Below are 26228 nucleotides of genomic sequence, written 5' to 3'. Positions count from 1 at the left end.
GGAACGGCGGAGGCTACAGGCAGAGTAGAATACTTGCATAGCAGCTTAGAAAGAGGGAGACAGCCAGGGAGATAGGGAAAGTAAAGGATGGAGATGGGAACCTGGTTGGAGACTCGGCAGGGGTGAATAAGGTGTTTAAGGAGTTTTATAGTAGATTGTATGAGTCGGAACCCCCAACGGGGCCGGAAGGATTGAGGCACTTCCTAGGGGGGCTGAATTTCCCGAAGGTGGACGGGGAACTGGTAGAAGGGCTGGGGGCCCCAATCGGGATGGAAGAGATGGCGGAGGGTCTGAAGGCCATGCAGTCGGGTAAAGCCCCGGAGCCGGACGAGTATCCGGTGGAGTTCTATAAAAAGTTCTCTGGGATATTGGGGCCGTTGGTGATGAGGACATTCAATGAGGCAAGGGAGAGAGGGATGCTTCCCCCAACGATGTCACAGGCCACGATTTCACTGATCCTGAAACGGGACAAGAACACGGAGCTGTGTGGGTTCTACAGGCCGATATCCCTATTGAACGTGGATGCCAAACTGCAGGCCAAAATTTTGTCCTCTAAGATTAAAGATTGTGTTCCGGACGTTTTGGGGGCGATTCAGACGGGGTTTGTTAAGGGAAAGCAGTTGGTGGCTAATGTAAGAAGGCTATTAAACGTGATCATGATGCCCCCGGAAGGTAGGGAGTTAGAGGTAGTGATCGCAATGGATGCAGAAAAGGCCTTTGATCGGGTGGAATGGGAATATCTGTGGGAAGTACTGGGATGGTTCGGATTTGGGCGGGGCTTTATTGACTGAGTCAGGTTGCTGTATCAGGCTCCTGTGATGTTTGCGGTCCAGGCGAGGGGACAGGAGAGGCGACTGGGGGAGCTGCCGTTTAGAGTGGTAGGGGGAAGCTTTCGGTATCTAGGCATCCAAGTGGCGCGGGATTGGGAACGGCTGCACAAACTAAATCTGGCCCGACTAGTAGACCAAATGAAGGACGATGTTCGGAGGTGGGACGCGCTCCCGTTGTCACTAGCTGGGAGGGTGCAGACGGTGAAGATGACGGTCCTCCCGATATTCCCGTTTGTGTTTCAGTGTCTCCCCATCTTTGTTAAAAAGGATAGACCCTTTTTAAACGGGTCAACAAAGTGATCACTGGCTTTGTATGGGCAGGCAAGACCCCACGAGTAAAGAAGGGGATGCTTGAGCGGAGCCGGGGAGAGGGCGGGCTGGCGCTACCAAACTTCAGTAGCTATTATTGGGCGGCGAATATAGCCATGATCAGGTGGTGGGGGGAGGGTCGGCATGGGAGCGTGTGGAGGCGACTTCATGTCAGGGCACTAGCTTAGGGGCGTTGATAACTGTGCCTCTGACGTTCCCGCTGGCACGGTAGTCCACCAGCCCCGTGCTGGTGGCGACCCTGAGAGTCTGGGGGCAATGGAGGAGACGTGGGAGCAGAGGGAGCATCGGTTTGGTCTCCAATCTGTAATACTCACCGGTGTGCCCCGGGAAGGATAGACAGGAGGTTTTGGAGATGGCAGAGCGCAGGGATTGAGAGGATGGGGGATATGTTTATAGAGGGGAGCTTTCATAGCTTGAGGGAGCTGGAGGAGAAATTTGGATTGGCGAGGGGAAACTAATTTGGGTACCTGCAGATGCGGGACTTCCTACGTAGGCAGGTTTTAACCTTCCCGCTCCTACCACCAAGGGGGATACAGGACTGGGTAGTTTCCAGAGGGTGGGTGGGAGAAGGGATGGTCTCTGACATTTACAAAGAACTTATGGGGTCAGAGGAGATGCAGACTGAAGAGCTGAAGCGAAAGTGGGAAGAGGAGTTGGGAGGAGAGATAGAGGATGGTCTATGTATGGGTGGGCGCATTGTGTAGAGTCAACGCTTCCAAAACATGTGCCAGGCTCAGGCTGATACAATTCAAAGTCGTTCACTGCGCTCGCATGACAGTGGCCCGGATGAGCAGGTTCTTTGGGGTAGAAGATAGGTGTGCAAAGTGTGCAGGAGGGCCAGCGAACCATGTCCACATATTCTGGACATGTCCAAAGCTTAGGGGATTCTGGCAGGAGTTTGCAGATGTCATGTCCACGGTGTTAAAAACAAGGGTCAGAAGATCCGGGAATCCAGGAGGAGAAAGAGGCAGACGTTCTGGCCTTTGCTTCCCTGGAAGCCCAGAGACGGATATTATTAGCTTGGAGGGACTCAAAGCCCCCGAAGTCGGAGACCTGGCTATCTGACATGGCTAGCTTCCTCTGTTTGGAGAAAATCAAGTTCACCTTGAGAGGGTCAATGTTAGGGTTTGCCCAGAAATGGCAACCGTTCGTCGATTTCTTTGCAGAAAATTAATCGTCAGCAGAAAGGGGGGGGGGTTAGTTTAGATTAGAGTAGGGGGTTAATAATGGTTGGACCTGTAAGGGAGGAAGACCGCTTTTGCACTATCTTTTTAGACTCATGTACATTGTTTATTTTGTTGTTGTCAAACCAAAAAATACCTCAATAAAATGTTTATTAAAAAAAAAGAAAGTTCCACTGGCTTTGTTTAAACGACCTTGACTGATGCAGAGAGGCGGTATTCACAAATGGAGAAGGAGGGCCCAACTGTCATCTTTAGTATCAGAAAATTTCATCAGTATATTTATAGCAGGCGATTCAGGCATCATCGATCATAAACCTTTACTTGGATTTTTCAAGAAAGACAAAGCAACATACTTGCATAGCAGCTTAAAAAACATCTGCGAGGATACAGAGTTGGGCTTTGTTATTGGCTGCTTACGAATACACTTTCCAACACTGACCAGAGGCACACACATCACCAACGCAGACGCCTTAAGTCATCTTCCGTTATCAGAAAGTACACCATCCCCATCTGTACCTCATGAAATCGTCTTAGCCTTAGTTTTTCGTGATACATTACCTGTATCTGCACAACCCTGAGAGACCTGATATTGTCAGGGATATGACTACATGGCTGGCGTCATGACAGGATACTAGAACAGTTGAAGCCTTATCAAATAAGGAAGAATGAACTTAGCTGTGAGGACAGTATTGGGGAGTGAGAATTACCTGGAAAAAAGCTATTACCTGATGAATGGCACAGTGACCACGCTGGAATGTTAAAGATGAAGATGTTGGCTCTAGTTACATTTGGTGGTACGGGATAGACACCGATATTGAAGGAATAGTAAAACAGTGTGTCTAATGCCAACTGCAACACAAATTACCAAATGCAGCACCAATGCACCCTTGGGAATGGCCAGGTTGGCCTTGGGTACGAGTTCATGTCAATTACCTAGACCCATTTATGAGTACAATGTTCCTGCAATTAGTGGATGCGCATTCAAAGTGTTTAGGCATTTACAAGATGAAGTCCACAACTGCCTATGCTACAGTGGAGAAGCTATGTCACGGTCTGCCAGAAGTACTGATTTTGGACAATGGGACAGCATTTATCAGTGCTGAATTCAAACACTTCATGCCATCAAATGAAATTAAATGAATACATACCGCACCTTACCATCTCTCCTCGAATGGACTTGCTGTACGTGCTGTAACTTTTAAGGCAGCCATGAAAAACCAACCATCAACATCCCTGGAAACAAAATTGGCACGTTTCCTCATTACTTACAGAACCTTGCCACACATGACCACTGGTGTAACATCTGCTGAGTTAATGTTAGGTCATTGGTTAAGAGCCAGGTTGGGCCTGGTTTTTTCCAAATTTGGCAGGGAGGGTGTACTGGAGGCAAAGTGTTCAGACGAAGGATCACAATGCATCAGCGGGTAAGACGATATTTGAAGTAGATGATCCAGTGTTTATCAAAAATTTTGGAAGTGGACAAAGTTGTGTCCCAGGTGTTGTGGCCAGAATGGGCCTGGTATTATAGGAGGTGGGGCTACAAGACAAAATCCCCAAAAAAGCATGTGGATAATTTGAGGAGACAGGAGTCACTTTGAGAACCAGTGGGGCAGTCTGCTTTGGTTTGGTTATATTGGCAGTAATGTGTCTGTTATTCAAGGAACTGGAGAGGCGAGTCAGCCTGAAGAAAGTCCAAGTACTGTTCCAGTGGGAACTCTTAAGAAGTAAGAAGGCACTGGATACTGCAGACTATGGGCCCTGACAATATTCAGGCAATAGAACTGAAGACTTGTCCTCCAGACCTTCTCTAGCCAAGCTGTTCCAGTACAGCTAAAACACTGGCATATATCTGGCAATGTCGAAAATTGCCCAGGTGTGTCCTATGCATTAAAAACAGAGCAAATCCAAACGCCAATTACAGCCCTATCAGTCTACTCTCCATCAGCAAAGTGATGGGCGAGTCATCAGCAGGGTATTAAGCGGCACTTACTCAGCAATAACCTGCTCACAGATGCTCAGTTTGGGTTCCACCAGGGTCACTCAGCTCCTGACCTCATTACAGCTTTGGTTCAAACTTGGACAAAAGAATGCCAGAGGTGAGAGTGACTGCCTTGACATCAAGGCAGTATTTGACCTAGAATGCCATCAAGGAGCCTTAACAAAGCTAGAGTCAGTGGGAATCGGGGGGGGGGGGGGGGGGGGAAACTCTCCCACTGGTTGGAGTCATACCCGGCACAAAGGAAGATGGTTGTGGTAGTTGGAAGTCCATCATCTCAGCTCCAGGACATCACTGCAGGAGTTCCTCAGGGTAGTGTCCCAGGCCCAACCAACTGCTTCATCAAAGATCTCCCTTCCATCATAAAGTCAGAAGTGGGGATGTTTTCAGATGACTGCACATTGTTCAGCACCCTTGGTGACTCTTCAGATAATGATGCAGTCCATGCCCAAATGCAGCAAGAACTGGACAGTATCAGGCTTGGGCTGACGAGGGGCAAGTTACATTCATGACACACAAGTGTCAGGCAATGATCATCTCCTACAAGACTACCGCCTCTTGACATTCTATGGCCTTACCATCACTGAATCCCCCACAATCAACTTCCTGGGGGTTACCATTGATCAGACACCGAACTGGACTAGCCATATTAATACTGTGGCTACCAGAGCAGGTCAAAGGCTAGGAATCCTACGGCGAGTAACTCATTTCGTAAACCTCCCCCCACACCCAAAAAAAATCCTGCCCACCATCTACAAAGCACAAGTCAGAGTGTAATGGAATACTCTCCACTTGCCTGGATGAGTGCAGCTCCAAAAATACTCAAGAAGCTCGACACCATCCAGGTCAAAGCAGCCTGCTTGATTGCTCCTCCTTCCACATACATTCAAACCCTCCAGTGGCGAACAGTGGCAGCCATGTGTACCATCTACAAGATCCACTGCTGTAACTTGCAAAGGTTCCTTAAGTAGCACCTTCCAAACCCACAACCACTACCATCTGGAAGGACAAGAGCCGCTGATACCTGCGAACCCTTTCACCTGGTGAGTCCCCTCCCGGACTTGGAAATATATCACCATTCCTCCACTGTTGCTGGGTCAAAGTCCTGGGACTCCCTCCCTCACAGCACAGTGGGTGTACCTGCACCTCGAGGACTGCAGTGGTTCACGAAGGCAACTCACCACCATCTTCTGAATGGCAACTAGGGATGGACAATAAATGCTGGCCTAACCAGCGGCCCCCACATCCCGTAAATGAATAAAGAAAAAGTAAGGAGCACTACTGCACCCTTGCAAGAAGAAAGTCAGGTTTTGGGGAATCCAACCGAGACTACCTCTACTGTTGATACACAGCCTGTTGAGCTACGTTGCTCCCAGAGGAAGTCACCAAATAGAACAAGTTTATAATTAACTGTTAAAAAATTATTTTTGACGTTGCTTTGTAAATAGATAAACTTTTTATAGGGTTTTATGGTAAGGGACTTGAGTGGGGAGGGATATAGTAGCGGGCCCTTTAAAGGGTGAGGTTATGAAGGGTCATGTGACCCATTGGCCAGTTGCGCCTCAGAATGTGGATGCGAGGGCAGAGCACGGGCTTTCCCAACAGAATCGCATCTCGAGGTATAGAATATCTTAGCACTTTGTATTGTTGTTCAAACCATGTGGTCGCCAATTAATCAGATATTACAGGTTTCCTCTGCTTAGGCACTGACTCTGCTTCATAACTGATAGAATCACCTCCTTATCAAAAGAAAGGAGATTCATGTTACTTCCATCCTCTCCAATTACCAGCCCATCTCCAACCACCTTGATGAATTTGTGATCATCTCTCCATTCCATGCTTGTTTTTTTGCAACTCTTTGTTTAAATCTCACCGCATCTGCTTTTCCCTATCACACAAAACCAAAACAGCTTCAAGTAGAAGATATGAATGGCATCCTCCGATTGTTGCATTCCCCCCCAATCATAAGAGTTGATACATTTATTCTATCCCTCTCCATCGCTTTTCTTCCATTTCCATGGAAATGATCTGTTGTTCCCCTCCTATCTATCCAAAATTAGCCAGAGCATCGCCATTTTATACTGTCACCTCTGAGCCTCTCCAAGGAGGATTATTTGACTCCTTCCTCCATAAGTCCATACAGTGCAAAAGGAAGCCATTCGGCCCATCGAGTCTGCACGGCCCTCCAAAACAGCACCCTACCTAAGCTCAGGCCCCTGTCCTATCCCCGAAACCCACCTAACCTGCACATCTTTAGACTGTGGGAAGAAACCCATGCAGACACGAGCAGAATGCAAACTCCACAGTCCCCCAACACTGAATCAAACCTGGTCCTTGGCTAATCACTGTGCCACCGTGCTGCCCTCTTCCTTCCTACATCCTGTTCCCCTCAAACATTAGATGGCGACACTGACCCAAACCCCCCAACCACTGGACTGAGTCAGTCGTGGCATACAGTTTGATGTGGATTTGATCCTCGGCCTCATCGCAAACTTTCCTCGTGTCTGCTGATGATGATGCAGAGTAGCAGCATATGCATAAGAAGGAGAAGAGAGCTAAATATAGATTGGTGAGAAGGGTCAGACATGACAGTGTTGTCAGTCGCAACATTAACTACTCCTGCTTCATTCCACAGCTGAAAGTTTCATCACTCTTCATAAAGTTCACCGTAGCCAGAATTCTGCTGTTGCATGTATATTTGTCCTGCTTGCCTATTACCTGCAGTGGCTTCCTCTAGCAGCATTTTGAATCATATTCTCACCTTCAAGTACACATCCACCACCCCCTCTCCACCCTCAGCTTTCTAGTCTTTTGACTGTGGACCCCTTGTGTGATACCCTTTTTTCTTTTTCTCAACACCCTTGCCATTGTTAACAGAGACTTTAGATTAAAGAGTGTTACTCTTTGTAATTGCCTCCACAAACTCTCATCCTGTCTAATCTCCTGAAAGAATTTCATAATTTGTCTTCAACCAAGGTTGTAGTCACTTTTCTGCTAGATCCACTTCTCTTTGTCTCCTCTACCTTGACTCCTGTATTCCTGTCTGTGAAGCGCCTGTTTTTTAATATTAGAGGCATTAAAAAGTAGAAATTGTGAAACTCAATTTAAGTAAGTGTCTGCTGCTTCTCTTTCAGGGGCTGAACAAAGGTCAGAGTTCACATTCGGCAGGTCCTAATGGTGAACAACCTCTCTCTTCCACTGGGCGTTCCCAGCATTTCCAGGCAGCTGGCACTGGTATTCAGAATCAGGTCGGACATCCTGCCATGCCTAACAATTCACTAACAACACAGGGGGCTGCTCTCAATCACCTCTCCTCTTACACTGCTACCTCAGGTGGACAACAAGGCATTACCTTAACCAAAGAGAGCAAGCCTTCAGGAAATGCATCAACAGTGCCTGAAACAACCAGGCATTCTGGAGGGACACCAAACAGCACTGCCAGCATAGAGGGACTTCCTAATCATGTCCATCAAGCTATAGCAAATGCTGTTTCAAGTTCAAGTCATGGAGAGTCCAAGTCACCAGGTGTACTTAGTTCAGACAATCCTCAGCTCTCTGCCTTGTTGATGGGGAAACCCAGTAATAATAATGGGGGTTCTGTGTCTTGCGATAAAGTTAATAATATCCATCCAGCTGTTCACACAAAGACTGAGAATTCCGTTGGTTCTTCACCATCATCAGCTGTTTCTACTGCAACTCCATCTCCTAAATCCACTGAACAAACTACTGCTAACAGTGTTACCAGCCTTAACAGCCCTCCGAGAGAACTGGGACATACGGTTAATGGAAAAGGTGTAGGTGAGGACTCTCAAAGTCCCTGTAAAATGGACCCACCATTAACTGCTCACAAATCTAGTCCTCAACTTGCATCTTCAACCTCTGTTTCTATATATCCCAGTTCATCAGAAGTGCTAAAGGCATGCAGGTAATTTGGTTTATTTAAAATACTGCTTTAACAATTAAGTTTTTATAAGAAAATGTTGATATTACTGTTATTGCTAAACTGACAATTTAGAAATATCTAAAAGAATTGTAACCGGTGTGGGCAAGAATTTGGCAGCATCAAAATAAAATACCGTTGAGTTTCATTTACAATGTCAGTATTGATGTAACAGCGCAATTCAGCCTCATGAAGAAATGCATCTGGGGGAGATGGTGTCGTTGTGGTAATGTCACGACTAGTAATCCAGACATGAATACAAATCCCACCACAGCAGCTGGTGGAATTTGAATTTGGTTAGTAAAATCTGGAATTAAACACTAGTGTAATTAATAATCATGAATTTGCCACTGATTATTGTAAAAACCCATCTTGTTCACTAATACCAATTAAGGAAGGAAACTGTCATCCTTACCTAGTCTGGCCTCCATGTGACTCCAGACCCACAGCAATGTGGTTAACTCTTAACTGGCCCATGAAATGTTGCAAAGGCGAAGGACTCAGCAGACATTTTCTTCAAAGTCTGAGTATGATAAACAAGGTAAGGAAGAGCAGGAACAAGCACCTGGTGGAAGAGACAAAGTGTAAAATGACACTGTATATTTATATTCTAGACCTGTTTGCTCTACTTTTTTGCAATGGACCCAGTGAAAGTTTCTTTATCAATATAGAAAGGCATGGAATGTTATTTTAGTAAAGGTGCAGGAACCCCGAGCCGAATATATTTATTTTGAGGTTGCTGTGTTCTTCCCCTATCCAGCCTAACCAAAATGAAATAATTTAATTTGAGCACGCACAGTTGCATTTTGAGTCTTTATCGTGTACTTTTCTTCCCCGGTTCCTCCAGCTTGCCTATTTTTGTATCACTGTTCTTTTTCTCTTCTTCATTAGTTTGATATTCTATTTTCTTAACAGCTTCATCTATTCTCCCTTTGTTTAAATCTTGATGGAGTACATCATTTGATGTACTCAATGTCTTTATTGCTAGGAGTCTTGCAGAAAATATTAATTCTCGTGTGGCTAAGGAAACCTTAGTGTGATTTATTTTTCTAGATTGTGACCACTGAAACTCCTGTGGATTTGGAGTATATGCTAATGTTTTGTCTAAGGTGTGATTTATCTAATGTCATGTTATATAGATGAGTAGAACAGCACTTTGGGGAACCTTTTTTAAACATATATTTTCTCTACTACAGTAGGAGAAAAAAATTCACAATTTTGTCACATGGTCGAGAAATTTCTTTATTGCAGGTCTGCATCTGAAAACCTTCTATCTAAATAGACTGCAGTTTACGTACGTTGTCAAACCCTTATTGATTAACAGATGAAAAATTTGTTTCTGCTGGAAACAGTATATAACGTTAAAAATGTTAAGACAATTATTAGATTATGTTCGTGCAGAAATTCTTTCAACTGGAAACCTCAGCAATGTTATAGCTAACAGCCTCCAGGATTTGTGTGATGGTGAGTGCTCTATTTGGATGAAAAATAATAGTTGGGGGGGAAAAAAAATCCATATTTAGATTTTGCTAAGTTTTCCTGCAAATGTGTTTACTTCAACATCCACCCAACTTCCTTCCCCACCCCATCCCCATCCTGAATCTGGAACCCCTTTTTGAAAACCTTGCTTTGGAGAATAATTTATATGGAAGAAATACAAAATATACAACGGGCATATAGAATTAGAGACTATAATCTCCTCTGTTCAAAGATAACTTGTGGAAATGACTACTGTAAATAAAGAGCCATCACAATACAACTGCAATAACTCTTTAATATTTCTCGAGCCGCTAATGATCCTTTAACCAGTTTAATTGAGACAAGAGATGGTTATTTGTTAGTGCCCTGTCCAATATTTGTATGTAATAGCAAAATGAGAAGGTTCCAATTTACTCAAGACCTTGCATGTAGAAATAACTGATAAAATAACAACGAGTGGATTTGTTAAGAATAAATTGCATAACGATGTATTTCTTTTTCTTGTGCAGTAGTTTCCATGTTTGAAAGTTACATTTTTTTAAAAAGAAATATTTCCATTTAAAGCACAAAACTTGGCTGGGTGGATAATTTTGAGGCGGATGAGTGCAGTATGAATTAATTGTAAAAAAAAAAATAAATGTGCATCTTTTCACAATGTTTTTGAACAAATGATTTAAATAGCAAATTGCAACAAAAATACAACTTGAGAAGCTATTGTGCTCCTTGCCGTAATATTCTGTTTAAAATGTGGTCATCACTATCATTAATCAAATGTTTTTTTTTAAGAAGCTGCCTTCAGAAAAATCTTTAACAAGGTTTTATAGCTGGTGTTACGCACTCAGCCCAAATCAAATAATTATATTAAAACAATATATTAAATTCCGGTTTGGTTCCTTATGAGAAATATTCTTGAAGTCAGTTGGTCTGTTTAAATAAGACTTAAAGTATACGTTTTGATTTCATGGCTTTTCATTGATATTAGTCAATCCATTCATTTGTTCATTTTTGCTTTAAGATAGGATCCAATGGCACTAGCTGATGTCTTCGACAGACTGTTTGAAATAGTTGAATTTGCTTTAAGCATCCATATTTGACAGTGTTTTATTTCCATGTTAAAATTGTTGTCCTCTAGCAGCTTTCGAAATTAAACACCCATTAACTAATCTGCAATCAGAGGCAGCATTGTGGCACAGTGGTTAGCACTGCTGCCTCACAGCACCAGAAACCCAGGTTCAATTCCGGCCCTGGGGTGACTGTATGGAGTTTGCACGTTCTTCCTATGCCTGTGTGGATTTCCTCTGGGTGCTCCGGTTTCCCTCCGCAGTCGAAAGATGTGCAGGTTAGATGGATTGGCCATGATAAATTGCTACTTAATGCCCAAAGGTTAGGTGGGGAGCCCTTTCAGAGGGTGGGTGCAGACCTGTTGGGCTGAATGGCCTCTTTCTGCACTGTAGGGATTGTCTGATATACCAGGCACTGATCTATATCTGGCTACAGTGGTGTACTACTGTGACTACAACTTAACTCATTTAAATGTTTTTGCAGAATAACAGTAACTTGAAAAAAATGGTGCCTACAATCTAACATTTTAGCAAGCTTTGTGGAAATAAATTCAACATAGGTCTTGAAGGTAGCAGTTCCATATTTCATAAATGACAATAATTAGTACCTCAATTATATTTTTCAAGTTAGAATTATTCCTTTGTGGTGAGAAATTTATAGTAGACTATACGATTTTGTCTTTTAAAAAGCAGTTAAACAGTAACAAGGGCAGGGTGGGTATAGAGGGATATGGGCCAAATGCAGGCAAGTGGGACTAGCATAGTGACAGAAACTGGGCCGATGGGCCTGTTTCCATGCTGTCAACATCTATGACTATTAATCATTACAAATGTTACCCTCTTCCAGCCTCACATATTGATCGAGATAGGGTGGACATTGTTTTCACTGTATACAGTGTTGTCTTCTGTATTAAGTTCTTTATGATCAAAGATAGTTTTGTTTTTGTTTGCTATTTTTTCAACTTGTTTTGGAGAGGCGAGTTCTCACAGCAATGCTAAATGCAGATGGATAGTCTATATATGCATTCTACCTGTATTGTGTCACTGCTTATATAGTCATAAGCTTTTATTAAAATTAGCAAGCAATGGAAATTGTGGCTGTGAATGACTTTCTGTTTGATCTGTAAATGTGAAACCCTCTTTCTATAATCCTGTTGTAACATGTTTTTCTGCAGAAAATTCAGACGTTGATCTGATTATACGAAGGAGGTCAACATGTAACATTAAGGTTAAAGATGTATTTTTGACCTCTGCCTTAGACAAGTGGTCTGGTGGGCAGTATGTTCTGTACTCCATAATTGAAAGCAGTCATTTGAAAGTGCACAACAATTCACTGTCCTTGCTCGCAACTTCACCATGGAGGAATGGTTAATCTGGATTTCTTTTCAATTATTGTATGATCACTAATAATACATTTGTCTGTTTTGGTAGATCTGGGTTAGAAATGCTACAATTCTATTTTAAATGTAATGTGTTTCAAAAGGTTTAATTGACCTCAAATGCTTTAGGGGCTATGTGTGTTGGTTGTAGGGAGGCTGTAACATATGTTTCACTTTTTACAACAACTTTGAATCCTCTGTCTGTACTACACAAAATATGCGTGTCAAATATATTTTTGTTTTGGCAGGGAAGAGTCAGATTATGTGTATTACAGTAATGCCACATACATTACACCGTAATGAATTTCAATATAAGTTTTTCAACATTGAATGTGTTTGTAAACTAACAAATAAGGTTATTCATGAAGGCCCGCCACACCATCTCAACCTTTTCCCTTGCCGTGAGGTGTGGTGCTTCTCGGGTTAAATCACCACCAGTCAGCTCTCCCCCTCAAAGGGGAAAGCAGCCTATGGTCACCTGGGACTATGGCGGCTTTATCTTTACCTTAAACTGACAAAACAATGAACACTATTCCCTTTCATAAAAATTACCTTTTCAACAACATTTTCTGTATTAGAAGTATTATAATCGGTTATTAACTTTTCCACTTGAATTTACCCCAAAATGGGCAAAAACAAATCTGAATTTGTGTGCTTATCAAGTTAATGGATATTTGTGTTGGACAATGGGGATTTTCCATTTCATATCCACTTGATCATTATTGAGCATTTCCAAGTTTGGTTTAGCATAGTAACTTGGAAAGTTAAGCTCAAAACTCTTGCTCTAATAACATGCCCATTTTCCACCATGCACCAGTGTGAGATTTCCCCATTTCTTGTTTCACTGAATGAGATTGGTCAGTCAGTGCTGGATGAGAAACCGATTTGTGCTTTGCAACTGTCAGGACTTGAAAGCAGACTGTTTCATGTCACATTGGACCTTCGCAGCCAACAAACTGAAGGGACATTTATCCCATCAGCGTGGGCTGATGTTTATCCTGACCCAGGAGGCCCAAGATCATCGCAGTACCATGCCATCTCAAATCCTGTATCTTGCTTACATTTTAAGCCCTTGACAAATAATTACTGGTTAACTTATGTTCAAGTTGGCTTTGAATAGTCCTTGAGTGTGACCTATATCCCTTCTTGAAATTATTTAAAGAAACTGTTCTGTTAAATTGTGTGCAGATTTATTTTCTGCATTATTTAAGTATCATATGCATTTGAATCTTTTATTGACTGTATTGCCTTTTATTCTGTACTTTTTTCAGAACTTGCTTAATCAATACAAGAACATTTGGGTAAAAGCTCATGGAGAATGTCTTCATAACATTGCATTTTACCGCTAAATGTGCGCACCAAATACAAGTGGAGCTAATAAATGTAATATCACAAAATTAATACCTCTTTTTCAGAAACCTGGGGAGAAATGGTTTATCTAATAGTAGCATTTTACTTGATAAGTGTCCACCTCCTCGACCACTACCACCACCATACCCACCGCTGCCAAAGGACAAGCTAAATCCTCCTACACCTAGTATTTATGTAAGTAGGACTTAACTTGGGGCCAGTAATATATGATCTTTTCTGTATTTTTGTGTTTGTTTCTAAGTGACAAATCAAAGCAAAACCATTAGATGTTTGTCAACTCAAACTACTGTTGAATCAAGATCTGTACAGTGAAATCAGTAGTTAATGTAATTACTAGGTTTTGATTGTTTAAATATAGTTTTGAACACTGGTTGCAGATTTTGTTTTGATCATTCAAGGTATTCAAAAAAGTTGTCAAATATAACTCTTTGGATTTCTTATATTGTGAAGCTTAATTTTTATTTAAAAACCTATTGTAAAACTTTTTTTTGTGCAGTTGGAGAACAAGCGTGATGCTTTCTTTCCTCCACTTCATCAGTTCTGTACAAACCCCAACAACCCTGTTACTGTAATCCGTGGCCTTGCTGGGGCTCTCAAACTAGGTAGGTACTGTAGTCTGATTGCAAATACCGCAGTATTAAAATTCCTTTTTCATAAAACTCTTATTCCTCACTTCAGGTTGGTTTTGCAGATATTAGTTACCATCTGGGAAAATTCTTTAGTTCACTTTAAGTTTCACTAACAAATTGAAATCTAAAGCAAGACAAAAATATTTTGGCACATAGGAACAAAAGTAGGCTATTTTTGCTGGAAAGTAATTTAGAATCATTCCATCTCTTTTATCTCATCATCTCTGTATGCTAAAGTGTTCCTCTTCTCTAAGAGAAAAAGTTTATGGTATCAATATGCTCGTGCTACATACATCACTTCACAAAAAACTTTAAATTAGTTTTCTGCAAATAGTTTCATTTTGTCAAAAATTGTTACAATAGCTATGTGACTGAGAAATATGTCCCCTATCCATAAATGTAAATATCTTCACAGTCCTGCCAGCCATCAAGATGAATGGCATGATGCTCTAAACTTGGCCACAATTCTTTCACTTTAACATATTTAGCAAATTTGTGTTGGTACTTCCAAAAATTATTGTCTGAACAAAATAATTTTACCAAATGAAAAGGTATGCACTGAGGGTGTGATTGAGTAAGAGGGCAGCATGGTAGCACAGTGGTTAGCATTGCTGCCTCACGGCGCCGAGGTCCCAGGTTCGATCCTGGCTCGGGGTCACTGTCCATGTGGAGTTTGTACATTCTCCCCATGTTTGCGTGGGTTTCGCCCCCGCAACCCAAAAGATGTGCACGGTAGGTGGATTGGCCATGCTAAATTGCCCCTTAATTAGAAAAACGAATTAGGTACTCTAAATTTATTTTATAAATTTTTTTTTAAAAGAGTAAGAAAGCAATAAAGTTTTCACTGGTGCTGCTCCAATTCCATGCTCAATGCAATGTGCTTTGTAGCTAAGATTTTTTTCTCCCATCAGAAATGGGGATTATTTTTCTACTGGGATCCTACTCTATCTTGCAACATAATCCAAGCAGCAGAAAGTAACGAAGGTGAAATCTAGAATTCTAACCTGTTAATGGGCTATCTTTCAATAAGTAGCGCTGGAAAGACGTTAGCAAGCTTTTTTGGTGGGCAGAAGCCAGAGAAATATTTTGGAATTAATCTAGGTGTTGAGAACCTTTTCTTCATGAACCGATTTCTACAAATATACACCTAGATAGCAGCATAAATCTTGTGCTCATAAAATGATTCCTGATAATTCAGGAGCTGATCAAAGTTAAACAATGGTAGCATTTACCATGATGGCAAAGGAGTAAAATCAAAGTAGCTGGTTCAAAAAATGAATTCCAGAGGGAAGAAACATTGGAAAACCTGATTCATTTTTAAAATTTTGTATCACATCAATAGTTTTGAGAATAATTTCCACTTGAGGCAACTTTACTCCATAACCATCTTGGTTTCACGGATTGATGTTTATTTTTAAAATGTAGCGAATTGTCAATCACCGTTATATAAAACGAATGTGCATCCTGAATTTGTACTTTTTGTGTCAATTCACTGCATACAGGTATAAGAAAAAAATCATTTTGCATCACTGACCAGTAGCTGGCTCACAATATATTATTTAATTTTGTGTATCCTGTCATGTATTTCTATTTCTCTGTAATTTATTATTTCTTGTGTAAGTGCCAATGAATTTCAAATTTGACCTAATCTCCCTATTTATCCATCAGTACACTCCCTTCCCTATATAGAATATGCTTGATTTCTACCAGTTCCATTGATCTGTTTCATTCCTGTTGCTGATCAATTCTGTTCGCAATTTTCCCCCATTTAATTTGGAAAACTCTCATTTTATCAGGCCGTAAATTGCTTTTTTCTTTTTACAAAATATCTTTGTCCTTGAATTCTCTTTCTCTTAGTGTATGCTGAACCTAATTGAATTTTGGAACTAGTTCCAGATTCTTAGTCCGCATGACGGGATTTTCAAATCCTTAGCCAATTAAAAGCCAAGATCACAGCCTATTCAGATATAGCAGATGGGCTTCCATCATTGGAGAGTCCGTGAGAGGCCCACCTGCACTCGATCAGCAGTCCCACCAGGCAAGTTGGGAGCTGATGATGGAGATTGTGAGAGACAAGAAAAGGAGCATGTGTATTTATTTTGTAAGAAGCCACAGCTGCCTAGCCTTGACGAGGAGTAACCACCCCAGAGGATGGCCGGTGGCTGTAGCTATGGCTCAGCTTCCACTATAGGTACATTAGTGTGTTAGGGGAGGGGGGAGGAGCAGGCATCATCAATCAGGTTTGCACCTCCTGTTCTGAGCCCATCACGCAACCTGCACTGCAGTTTCCAGTTGATCTCAATATGTTCAAAAATTAAATATTGAAAGTTGGTGATAACTTTGTAAGTCAGCAGTTATGTAATGGTTAAAGAAGGTAGGGTTTCCCTGTTGATTCTTGGCAAAAGTCAATGTGCAGTTCATTGTCACTTCCAACTTGCTTCCGCTGTCCGGAAGTGTATATTCAATTTTGAGTTTTGGATGAACTTTCGATGATTATTCATGCACACATCAATTTTAATAGTTTCTTTCGATTCTAGATTTAGGTCTTTTTTCCACGAAGACTTTGGTAGAAGCAAATAATGAACACTTAGTAGAAGTGCGGACACAACTATTGCAACCAGCAGATGAAAACTGGGACTCCACTGGAACCAAGAAGATCTGGCGCTGTGAGAGTAGTAGATCACACACCACAATTGCCAAATATGCACAATACCAGGCCTCATCATTCCAAGAATCATTGCGGGTTAGTCTTCTACTATCTGAGATTAAATGTACCCCAAAGCATAGTAATAAAGGTGGAATTTTACAATGTTTTGTCAGTGTCAGGCTCTGACTGAAGCCCAGTGTGTAGCTCTCAATTGCTCAGCTGGAGAGAGGGACCCTATAAGCATCGGAGGCTCTTTTTTTCCTCCCACCCTCACCACAAGCATCAGCATTGACAAACCTTTGACAGGAGGCATGTCCCTCTCTCCCAGGGGGTATAGGATCCATAGAATCCTTACAGTGCGGAAGGAAGCTATATGGCCCAGAGGGTCTGCACCAATTCTGCCAAAGAGCACTCTACCTAGGCCCACTTCCCATGCCCTATCATTGTAACCTCGCGCAGTGATCATGACCAACCTGCACATCTTTGGAATGGGGGAGGCAACTGGAGCACAAAACCTGTTGTAAGCCTGGCCAATGTGACCTCACGTCGGCGAGGTTTGAATATTCAGTGAGGGGGGGTGGGGGTCATGTGCCAGGTGGGAGCTCGCTAATTAATGTATGAAAATGAGGTTCTCGCCCTTTGTGGGCATGAAACTTTGTTACATTGGCACGGGGTGTGGAAAATCAGGAAATGTGATTTTGATGATGAGAATCTCGTTTTCTGATTCTTGCGAGATTTTGTGCCCCCGTTGCCGTTTTCACTGACTGCGGACACCGGCGCAAAATCACCCGTAATGTATTTTACAAGCATTTGATTAGAAATATATAAAAGATCGTTTGGTATTTTCTCCTTTACTTCTATCTCCATGGTAAGCTTGGCTCCTTCATCTATTAGCAGGGTTATCATTACTTTGTCATCCTCTAATTACTAACATGTCTATTTGAATCTTTCTAGATTTGTCAATGTGTTCCTACTCTCTGTGTGTCTCTCTCTCACACACTTTACGAATTCACTCAAACTAATTCTAAGGGAATTTTCAAAGCTGGTTATTAAAAAAACAGTTTTGCTTATTTGAGAAACAGGCAGATGTTATGGTTAGTATTGGAAGCAATGCAGGAACCTATCTGCATTTAAAACCGAATGTGACACTAATTACAGATTTTTGTCTTTAAAACTTTATTCTGAGAGGTTTTCGGTATAGGTAATTCTTCAGTATAGTATTTAGAAGTAGTTCATGGCATTGATGCGTTTTTTTTAATGAACTCTACTGTTCCCTTGGAATTTGAAGCATGTTTAAGGATTTAATTTAAGGAAATGTTCATTTGGTGGTTTATGACTTTCACCTTTTAAATGGGGAGCAAAGATTATGAGAGGCAGGTAGATATGTGACGCAACCAGAGCAGCCGTGATCCAAGTGGAGTAGGTTTGCTGACCACACCTCGATAAAATGACTACAGTTACATAGCAAGCACAAGTGCAATAAAACATAAAAATACAGGTACAGTGAAACTGAATATAGTGCCAGAAATATTTATTATTAGTGTTGATCAGTTCAATAGTATTCACTGGAAAATGTATTCACACAATTCTGGAGGAGCTGCTCAAATAGTAATTATCAGGACATGTAGAATACAGCAAAGGCTAAAAGGCAATTCAGTATAATATATATATTTTAATTTGTTGATTTGAAATAAGCTTCTTTACTTACAGGAGGAAAATGAGAAAAAGAGTAGTCATCACAAAGACCAATCAGATAGTGAATCCACATCCTCTGATAAGTAAGTTTTGCCACTCAAGGATAACTAATGTTTAACAAATGATAAATGTTTTTGGAAACATATACAATTATCACTTTTTTTTTTTAAAACAGCGGTAGCAAAAAAAGGAGAGGTCCATTTAAAACCATCAAATTTGGGACCAACATTGATTTGTCAGATGAGAAAAAGTAAGTCTTTGCGTTTATTGTTTGAGTGAGATGTTCAAACTTTGTGTGAGATCATTGCAGACTGACATTTGATGCTTTATGATGTCAATAGCGTTTGTAATTACGATAATGTAAAGCATAATATGTGGACAGACTACAAATTATCACAAAAGGACCACTAGTGTGAATGTATCTTTGCTTGTGAAGTATTCCAAAGCCTATTTTATCAGTGAATAATTTAAGTGGCAATGAAAGGTCAGGACAACATATTTGAAAGGGAACCTATTTGAGTAAACTGCCGAAAGAAGAATGTCTTTCATTGGAGGAGAATATCATTCAAATCTTCTGCTTTAGACACAATAGTACAAATTCAGCTTGCTTTAACCATCTGCCTTCTAAACTAGTTCATCAACAGTCAAAATTGCACAACATTTTTCAATTCAATCTTGAGTGGCAGTGTGAATTAGATAAAGTCTTTGTCGGATCAAAGTTATTGTGATCAAATTTTAGTGAGTGGCAGCTAATTTTTTTAAGAATTTCTTCATGGGGTGTGGGCTCCGGTGGCTAACCTACCACTAATTACCCATTCCTACTTGCACTCGAGAAGATAGTGACGCACTGCTTCATGAGCCACTACAGTCCCGATGGTGAAGGTACTCAGTGATGTTAGAGTGGAAGTTCCAAAATTTTGCTCAGCAGCAATAAGAGAACGGTGGCATATGTCTAAGTCAGGGTGGTGCGCTGGATAAACCATAGAATTCCTACAGTTCAGAAGGTGGCCATTCAGCCCATCGGGTCTGCATCAACCATCTGAAAGAACACCCTATCTAGGTCCGCTCCCCCGCCCTATCCCCGTAACCCAACCTAAACCTTTGGACGCTAAGGGGCAATTTAGCATGGCTAATCCACCTAAGCCGCACATTTTTGGACTGCCAGAAAACCGGAGCACCCAGAGGAAACCCACACCGACACGGGGAGAAAGTGCAAACTCCACACACTCACCCAAGTCTGGAATTGAACCTGCGTCCCTGGCACGGTAGGCAGCAGTGCTAACCACTGTGCCACCTGTAGAAGAGAACTGGAAGCAGTGGTATTCCCATGTGTCTGTTGCCCTTGTCCTTGGTAGAGGATTTTGTATTCTTTCCTGGGATGTGAAAGTCACTGGAAAGGCCAGCATTTGTTGCTCATCCCAAATTGCCTTTGAGAAGGTGCTGGTAAGCTGCGTCCTTGAAACACTGCACTTCATCTGGTGTAAGAACACCTACAATGCTGAAGGACGGGATTTCCGGATTTTGACCCGGAGATGGTGAAAAATGACGATATAGTTCCAAGTTGAGATGCGTGTAGCTTGAAAGGGAGCTTGTAAGCGGTGGTGTTTCCATGCATTTGCTTCCCTTTTCCTTCAAGGTGGTAGAGGTCACCGGTTTGGATGGTGCTGTCTGAGGAGCCTTGGTTAATTCCTGCAGCTCATCTTGCATGGTAGACTAGTACAAAAGGTGAAGTCACACGGGATCAGGGGTGAGCTGGCAAGGTGGATACAGAACTGGCTAGGCCATAGAAGGCAGAGAGTAGCAATGGAGGGATGCTTTTCTAATTGGAGGGCTGTGACCAGTGGTGTTCCACAAGGATCAGTGCTGGGACCTTTGCTCTTTGTAGTATATATAAATGATTTGGAGGAAAATGTAACTGGTCTGATTAGTAAGTTTGCAGACGACACAAAGGTTGGTGGAATTGCGGATAGCGATGAGGACTGTCGGAGGATACAGCAGGATTTAGATTGTCTGGAGACTTGGGCGGAGAGATGGCAGATGGAGTTTAATCCGGACAAATGTGAGGTAATGCATTTTGGAACGTCTAATGCAGGTAGGGAATATACAGTGAATGGTAGAACCCTCAAGAGTATTGAAAGTCAAAGAGATCTAGGAGTACAGGTCCCCAGGTCATTGAAAGGGGCAACACAGGTGGAGAAGGTAGTCAAGAAGGCATACGGCATGCTTGCCTTCATTGGCCGGGGCATTGAGTATAAGAATTGGCAAGTCATGTTGCAGCTGTATAGAACCTTAGTTAGGCCACACTTGGAGTATAGTGTTCAATTCTGGTCGCCACACTACCAGAAGGATGTGGAGGCTTTAGAGAGGGTGCAGAAGAGATTTACCAGAATGTTGCCTGGTATGGAGGGCATAAGCTATGAGGAGCGGTTGAATAAACTCGGCTTGTTCTCACTGGAACGAAGGAGGTTGAGGGGAGACCTGATAGAGGTCTACAAAATTATGAGGGGCATAGACAGAGTGGATAGTCAGAGGCTTTTCCCCAGGGTAGAGGGGTCAATTACTAGGGGGCATAGGTTTAAGGTGAGAGGGGCAAGGTTTAGAGTAGATGTACGAGGCAAGTTTTTTACGCAGAGGGTAGTGGGTGCCTGGAACTCGCTACCGGAGGAGGTAGTGGAAGCAGGGACGATAGGGACATTTAAGGGGCATCTTGACAAATATATGAATAGGATGGGAATAGAAGGATACGGACCCAGGAAGTGTAGAAGATTGTAGTTTAGTCGGGCAGCATGGTCGGCACGGGCTTGGAGGGCCGAAGGGCCTGTTCCTGTGCTGTACATTTCTTTGTTCTTGCAAATGGTACACACTACTGCCACTGGCAAAGGTGGTGGAGGAAATTAATGTCAAAGGTGGTGGATGGGGTGCCAATAAAGCAGGCTGCTTTGTCCTGGATGGTGTCAAGCTTCTCAAGTGTTTTTTGGAGCTGCACTCATCCAGGCAAGTGGAAAGTATTCCAACTTGGGCCTTGTGGATGGTGGCCAGGAGGTGAGTTACTCACCACAGAATTCCCAGAACCTGACCTCTTGTAGCCACAGTATTTATATGGCCGGTCTTGTTTAGTTTCTGGTTAATGGTAACCCGAGGATGCTGACAGAAGGGGAATTTTGTGATGGTAATGCCATTAAATGTCAGATTCTCTCTTGTTGGTGATGATCATTTCTTGACACTTGATTGGTGCAAATGTTACTTGCTACTTACCTGCCCAAGCCTGAATATTGTCCACATCTTAATGCTTACGGACACGGACTGTTTCAGTATCTGAGGGGTCATCAGCAAAAACTCCCACTTCTGACCTTATGATGGAGGGAAGGTCTTTGATATAGCAGCTGAGGTTGGTTAGGCCTAGGCCACTACACCAAGGAACTGCTGTAGTGATGTCCTGGAACTGAGATGATTGACCTCCTGCAAACATAACCACCTTCCTTTGTTAGGCATGACTCCCTGGTGGAGAGGCTTTCCCCAATTCCCATTGACTCCAGTTTTGCTCTGACTCCTTTGTTAACACTCTTGATGTCACTCTTGATAGCCTTCTCTCTTGAGTTCAGTGTTTTGTCCATGTTTGAACTAAGCTATAACGAGCTCAGGAGTCAGTGGCCCTGGTGGAGCCTAAACTGAACGTCAGTGAGCTGGTTATTGCTGACTCGATAGAGGTACTTGATAGCACTGTCGCCGACACCTTCCATTACTTTTGCTGAAGATTGGGAGTAGACTGATGGAGCGTTAATTGGCTGGGTTAGAGCTATCCTGCTTTTTGTGTGCAGGACACACCTGGGCAATTTCCACATAATCTTTATTGTCACAGGTAGGGTTACATTAACACTGCATTGAAGTTACTGTGAAGAGCCCCGAGTCACCACACTCCGGCGCCTGTTTGGGTACACCGAGGGAGAATTCAGAACGTCAAATTCACCTAACAAGCATGTCTTTCGGGACTTGTGGGAGGAAACCGGAGCACCCAGAGGAAACCCACGCAGACACACGGAGAATGTGCAGACTCTTCAGACAGTGACCCAAGTCGGGAATGTGACCCTGGCGCTATGAAACTACAGTGCTAACCACTGTGCTACCATGCCGCCATATTGCCAGTTGGTTGTTAGTGTTGTATCTTGGCTGGGGCACAGCTAGTTCTGGAGCACAAGTCTTCAGTACTATTGTCAGAATGTTCGCAGCCCAAAATCTTTCCAGTACCCAGTGTCTTCAACCATTTCTTGGTGTCTTGTAGAGCAAATTTAATTGTTTGATGACTGGCACTCCGTACGTCTGGCTGAAGGTTGCAAATGCTTCAGCCTTTTGCGCTGACATGCTAGACTTCCCCATCCTTGAGGATAAGGATATTTGTGGAACCTCCTCTCCGATTCGTTGTTGAATTGTCTTCTACTATTTACGCCTTGCTGTGTCAGGACTGCAAGCATTAGATCTGATGTGTTGGTTAGGGGATTGCTTGGCTCTCTATGCTGCTTATACATTTTGACACACAGTCATTCTGTGTTGTAGCTTCACCAGATTCACATCTCATTTTCAGGTGTGCCTGGTGTTGCTGCTGGTACGCCTTCTTGCACTCTTCCTTTAACCAGAAGTTCTGTTTTCTATGCTTTTTCCCTTGGTTAAATTATTAGTGAAACCTTGTGATTTTGCAGATAATTAAGTACTGTGTCGCTTGATAGTGCATAAAATTAAAATAATTTTGTTTTTATTCTATTTCCCCATTCTGTACAAAGTGAAAAATGTAAGTGTTATGACGCCCATTCTTTCAGTAAATGAATAAATAACAGGTGCAGTAATTGTTTTCCAAAGTCATTACCAAAGTAGCTTTTATCAGAAAATGAAAAATCTGTACTAAATGTTATCTGAGCATTTTGGGCTTCGATGTCACTGCATTGATCTAACATTGTGACAAGAAGGTAAATCCCATGTATCTAAAAGATAGATCTTTTCCTTCTCTGCATTTCCGATACCCAACCCTTTTTGTTTTGAGCTTTTGTACTTCAGACTTTTTTAGTGCAGTGATGCATTACTTTTCTGCACAAGACTTCTAATTTGGCCACATCATATGCTGCTTGTCAGAAATATTTGGAAATGAACCACTCTGACGAACAAAGAACAGTACAATACAGGACAGGCCCTTCGGCCCTCCAAGCCTGCGCTAAACTAAAATCTTCTGCATTTCCTGGGTCTGTATCCATCTATTTCCATCCTATTCATGTATTCGTCAAGATGCCTCTTAAACGCCAACAGCGTGTTCCAGGCACCCACCACCCTCTGTGTAAAAGATTTTTTAAAACCTGCCTCGCACATCTCCTCTAAACTTTGCCCCTCGCATCTTAAAGCTATGTCCCCGAATAATTGACTTTTAACACCCTGGCAAAAAGCATCTGACTATCCACTATGTCCACGCCACTCATAATTTTGTAAACCTTCTATTAGGTTGCCCCTCAATCTCTGTTGTTCCAGTGAAAACAATCCAGGTCATCCAACTTCTTCATAGCTAATACCCTGCATACCAGGCAACATCCTGATAAACCTCTTCTGTACTCTCTTCAAAGCATCCACATCCTTCTGGTAGTGTGACAACCAGAATTGTATTTAATATTCCAAATGTGACCTAACTAAGGTTCTGTACAGCTGCAGCATGTCTTGCCAATTTTTATACTCCGTGCCCCAACCAAACAAGGCAAGCCTGCCGTTTGCCTTCTTGACTGTCTTATCCACATGCGTTGCCACGTTCAGTGATCTGTGGACCTGTATGCTCATATCTCTCTGCCTGCCAATATTCCTCAGGGTTCTGCCATTTACTGTATAATTCCCACCTGTGTTAGACCTGCCAAAATGCAATACCTCTCATTTGCCCATTTCTCACCCAAGTTTCCAACCGATCTGTATCCTCTGATAATCGTCTTTACTATCCGCATCACCGCCAATCTTTGTGTCGTCCGCAATCTTACTCATCAGACCAGCTACATTTTCTTCCAAATCATTTATATATATATATATATATTTATGAACAACAAAGGTCCGAGCACTGACCTCTGCAGAACACCTCTAGTCACAGCTTTCCATTCAGAAAAGTACCCTTCCACCGCTACCCTCTGTCTTCTATGACCAAGCCAGTTCTCGATCCATCTTTCCAGCTCACCTCTGATCCTGTGTGAATTCACCTTTTGTACCAGTATGCCATGAGGGACCTTGTCAAAGGCTTTACTGAAGTCCATGTTGACAACATCCACTGCCTTTCCTTCATCAATTATCTTTGTCTCTTCCTCAAAAAACTTGATCAAGTTAGTGAGTCATGACCTCCCCTTCACAAAACCATGCTGCTTATCACTAATAAGTCCCATTTGTTTCCAAATGTGAGTAAATCCTGTCCCTAAGAATGTTTTCCAATACTTTTAATACCACTGACGTAAGGCTCACGGGCCTATAATTTCTTGGATCATCCCTGCTACCCTTCTTAAACAAAGGAACAACATTGGCTATTCTCCAGTCCACTGGGACCTCACCTGAAGTGAATGAGGACACAAAGGTTTCTGTCAAGGCCCCAGCAATTTTCTCCAACAGTATTCTGGGGTAGATCCCATCAGACCTTGGGAACGCATCTACCCGAATGCTTTTGTAGATGCCCAACACCTCCTTTTTGATATCTACATGACCCAGAATATGTACACACCCTTCCCTAGACACCTCATCTACCAAGTCCTTCTCTTCGGTGAATACTGATGCAAAATACTCATTTAGTACCGCGCCCATTTCCTCTGGCTCCACATGTAGATTTCTTCCTCTGTCTTTGAGTGGGCCAACCCTTTCCCTGGCTACCCTCTCACTCTTTATATAGAACATAGAACAATACAGCGCAGTACAGGCCCTTCGGCCCACGATGTTGCACCAAAACAAAAGCCATCTAACCTACACTATGCCATTATCATCCATATGTTTATCCAATAAACTTTTAAATGCCCTCAATGTTGGCGAGTTCACGACTGTAGCAGGTAGGGCATTCCACGGCCTCACTACTCTTTGCGTAAAGAACCTACCTCTGACCTCTGTCCTATATCTATTACCCCTCAGTTTAAAGCTATGTCCCCTCGTGCCAGCCATATCCATCCGCGGGAGAAGGCTCTCACTGTCCACCCTATCCAACCCCCTGATCATTTTGTATGCCTCTATTAAGTCTCCTCCTAACCTTCTTCTCTCCAACGAAAACAACCTCAAGTCCATCAGCCTTTCCTCATAAGATTTTCCCTCCATACCAGGCAACATCCTGGTAAATCTCCTCTGCACCCGCTCCAAAGCCTCCACGTCCTTCCTATAATGCGGTGACCAGAACTGTACGCAATACTCCAAATGCGGCCGTACCAGAGTTCTGTACAGCTGCAACATGACCTCCCGACTCCGGAACTCAATCCCTCTACCAATAAAGGCCAACACTCCATAGGCCTTCTTCACAACCCTATCAACCTGGGTGGCAACTTTCAGGGATCTATGTACATGGACACCTAGATCCCTCTGCTCATCCACACTTTCAAGAACTTTACCATTAGCCAAATATTCCGCATTCCTGTTATTCCTTCCAAAGTGAATCACCTCACACTTCTGTACATTAAACTCCATTTGCCACCTCTCAGCCCAGCTCTGC

At 42.6% G+C, this 26228-nt stretch overlaps 1 protein-coding gene across 5 annotated transcripts in view; it reads left to right on the top strand.

Moving 5' to 3' along the window:
• Positions 1-26228, top strand: part of kdm6a (lysine (K)-specific demethylase 6A) — a 444294-nt gene that overhangs the window by 372083 nt on the left and 45983 nt on the right. For all 5 annotated transcript variants that reach the window (XM_072513832.1, XM_072513833.1, XM_072513835.1 and 2 more), the window contains 6 exons: positions 7475-8265; positions 13615-13744; positions 14067-14172; positions 16737-16942; positions 18557-18624; positions 18717-18791. In XM_072513832.1, coding sequence (XP_072369933.1) covers positions 7475-8265; positions 13615-13744; positions 14067-14172; positions 16737-16942; positions 18557-18624; positions 18717-18791 — 1376 coding nt within the window. The remainder of the gene's footprint in view (positions 1-7474; positions 8266-13614; positions 13745-14066; positions 14173-16736; positions 16943-18556; positions 18625-18716; positions 18792-26228) is intronic.

This window comes from Scyliorhinus torazame, chromosome 8 (assembly GCF_047496885.1).
Source record: "Scyliorhinus torazame isolate Kashiwa2021f chromosome 8, sScyTor2.1, whole genome shotgun sequence".
Taxonomy (NCBI): Eukaryota; Metazoa; Chordata; class Chondrichthyes; order Carcharhiniformes; family Scyliorhinidae; genus Scyliorhinus; species Scyliorhinus torazame.
The sequence above is the reverse complement of the archived record's forward strand: the minus strand, read 5'-3'. Positions and strand labels throughout refer to the sequence as shown.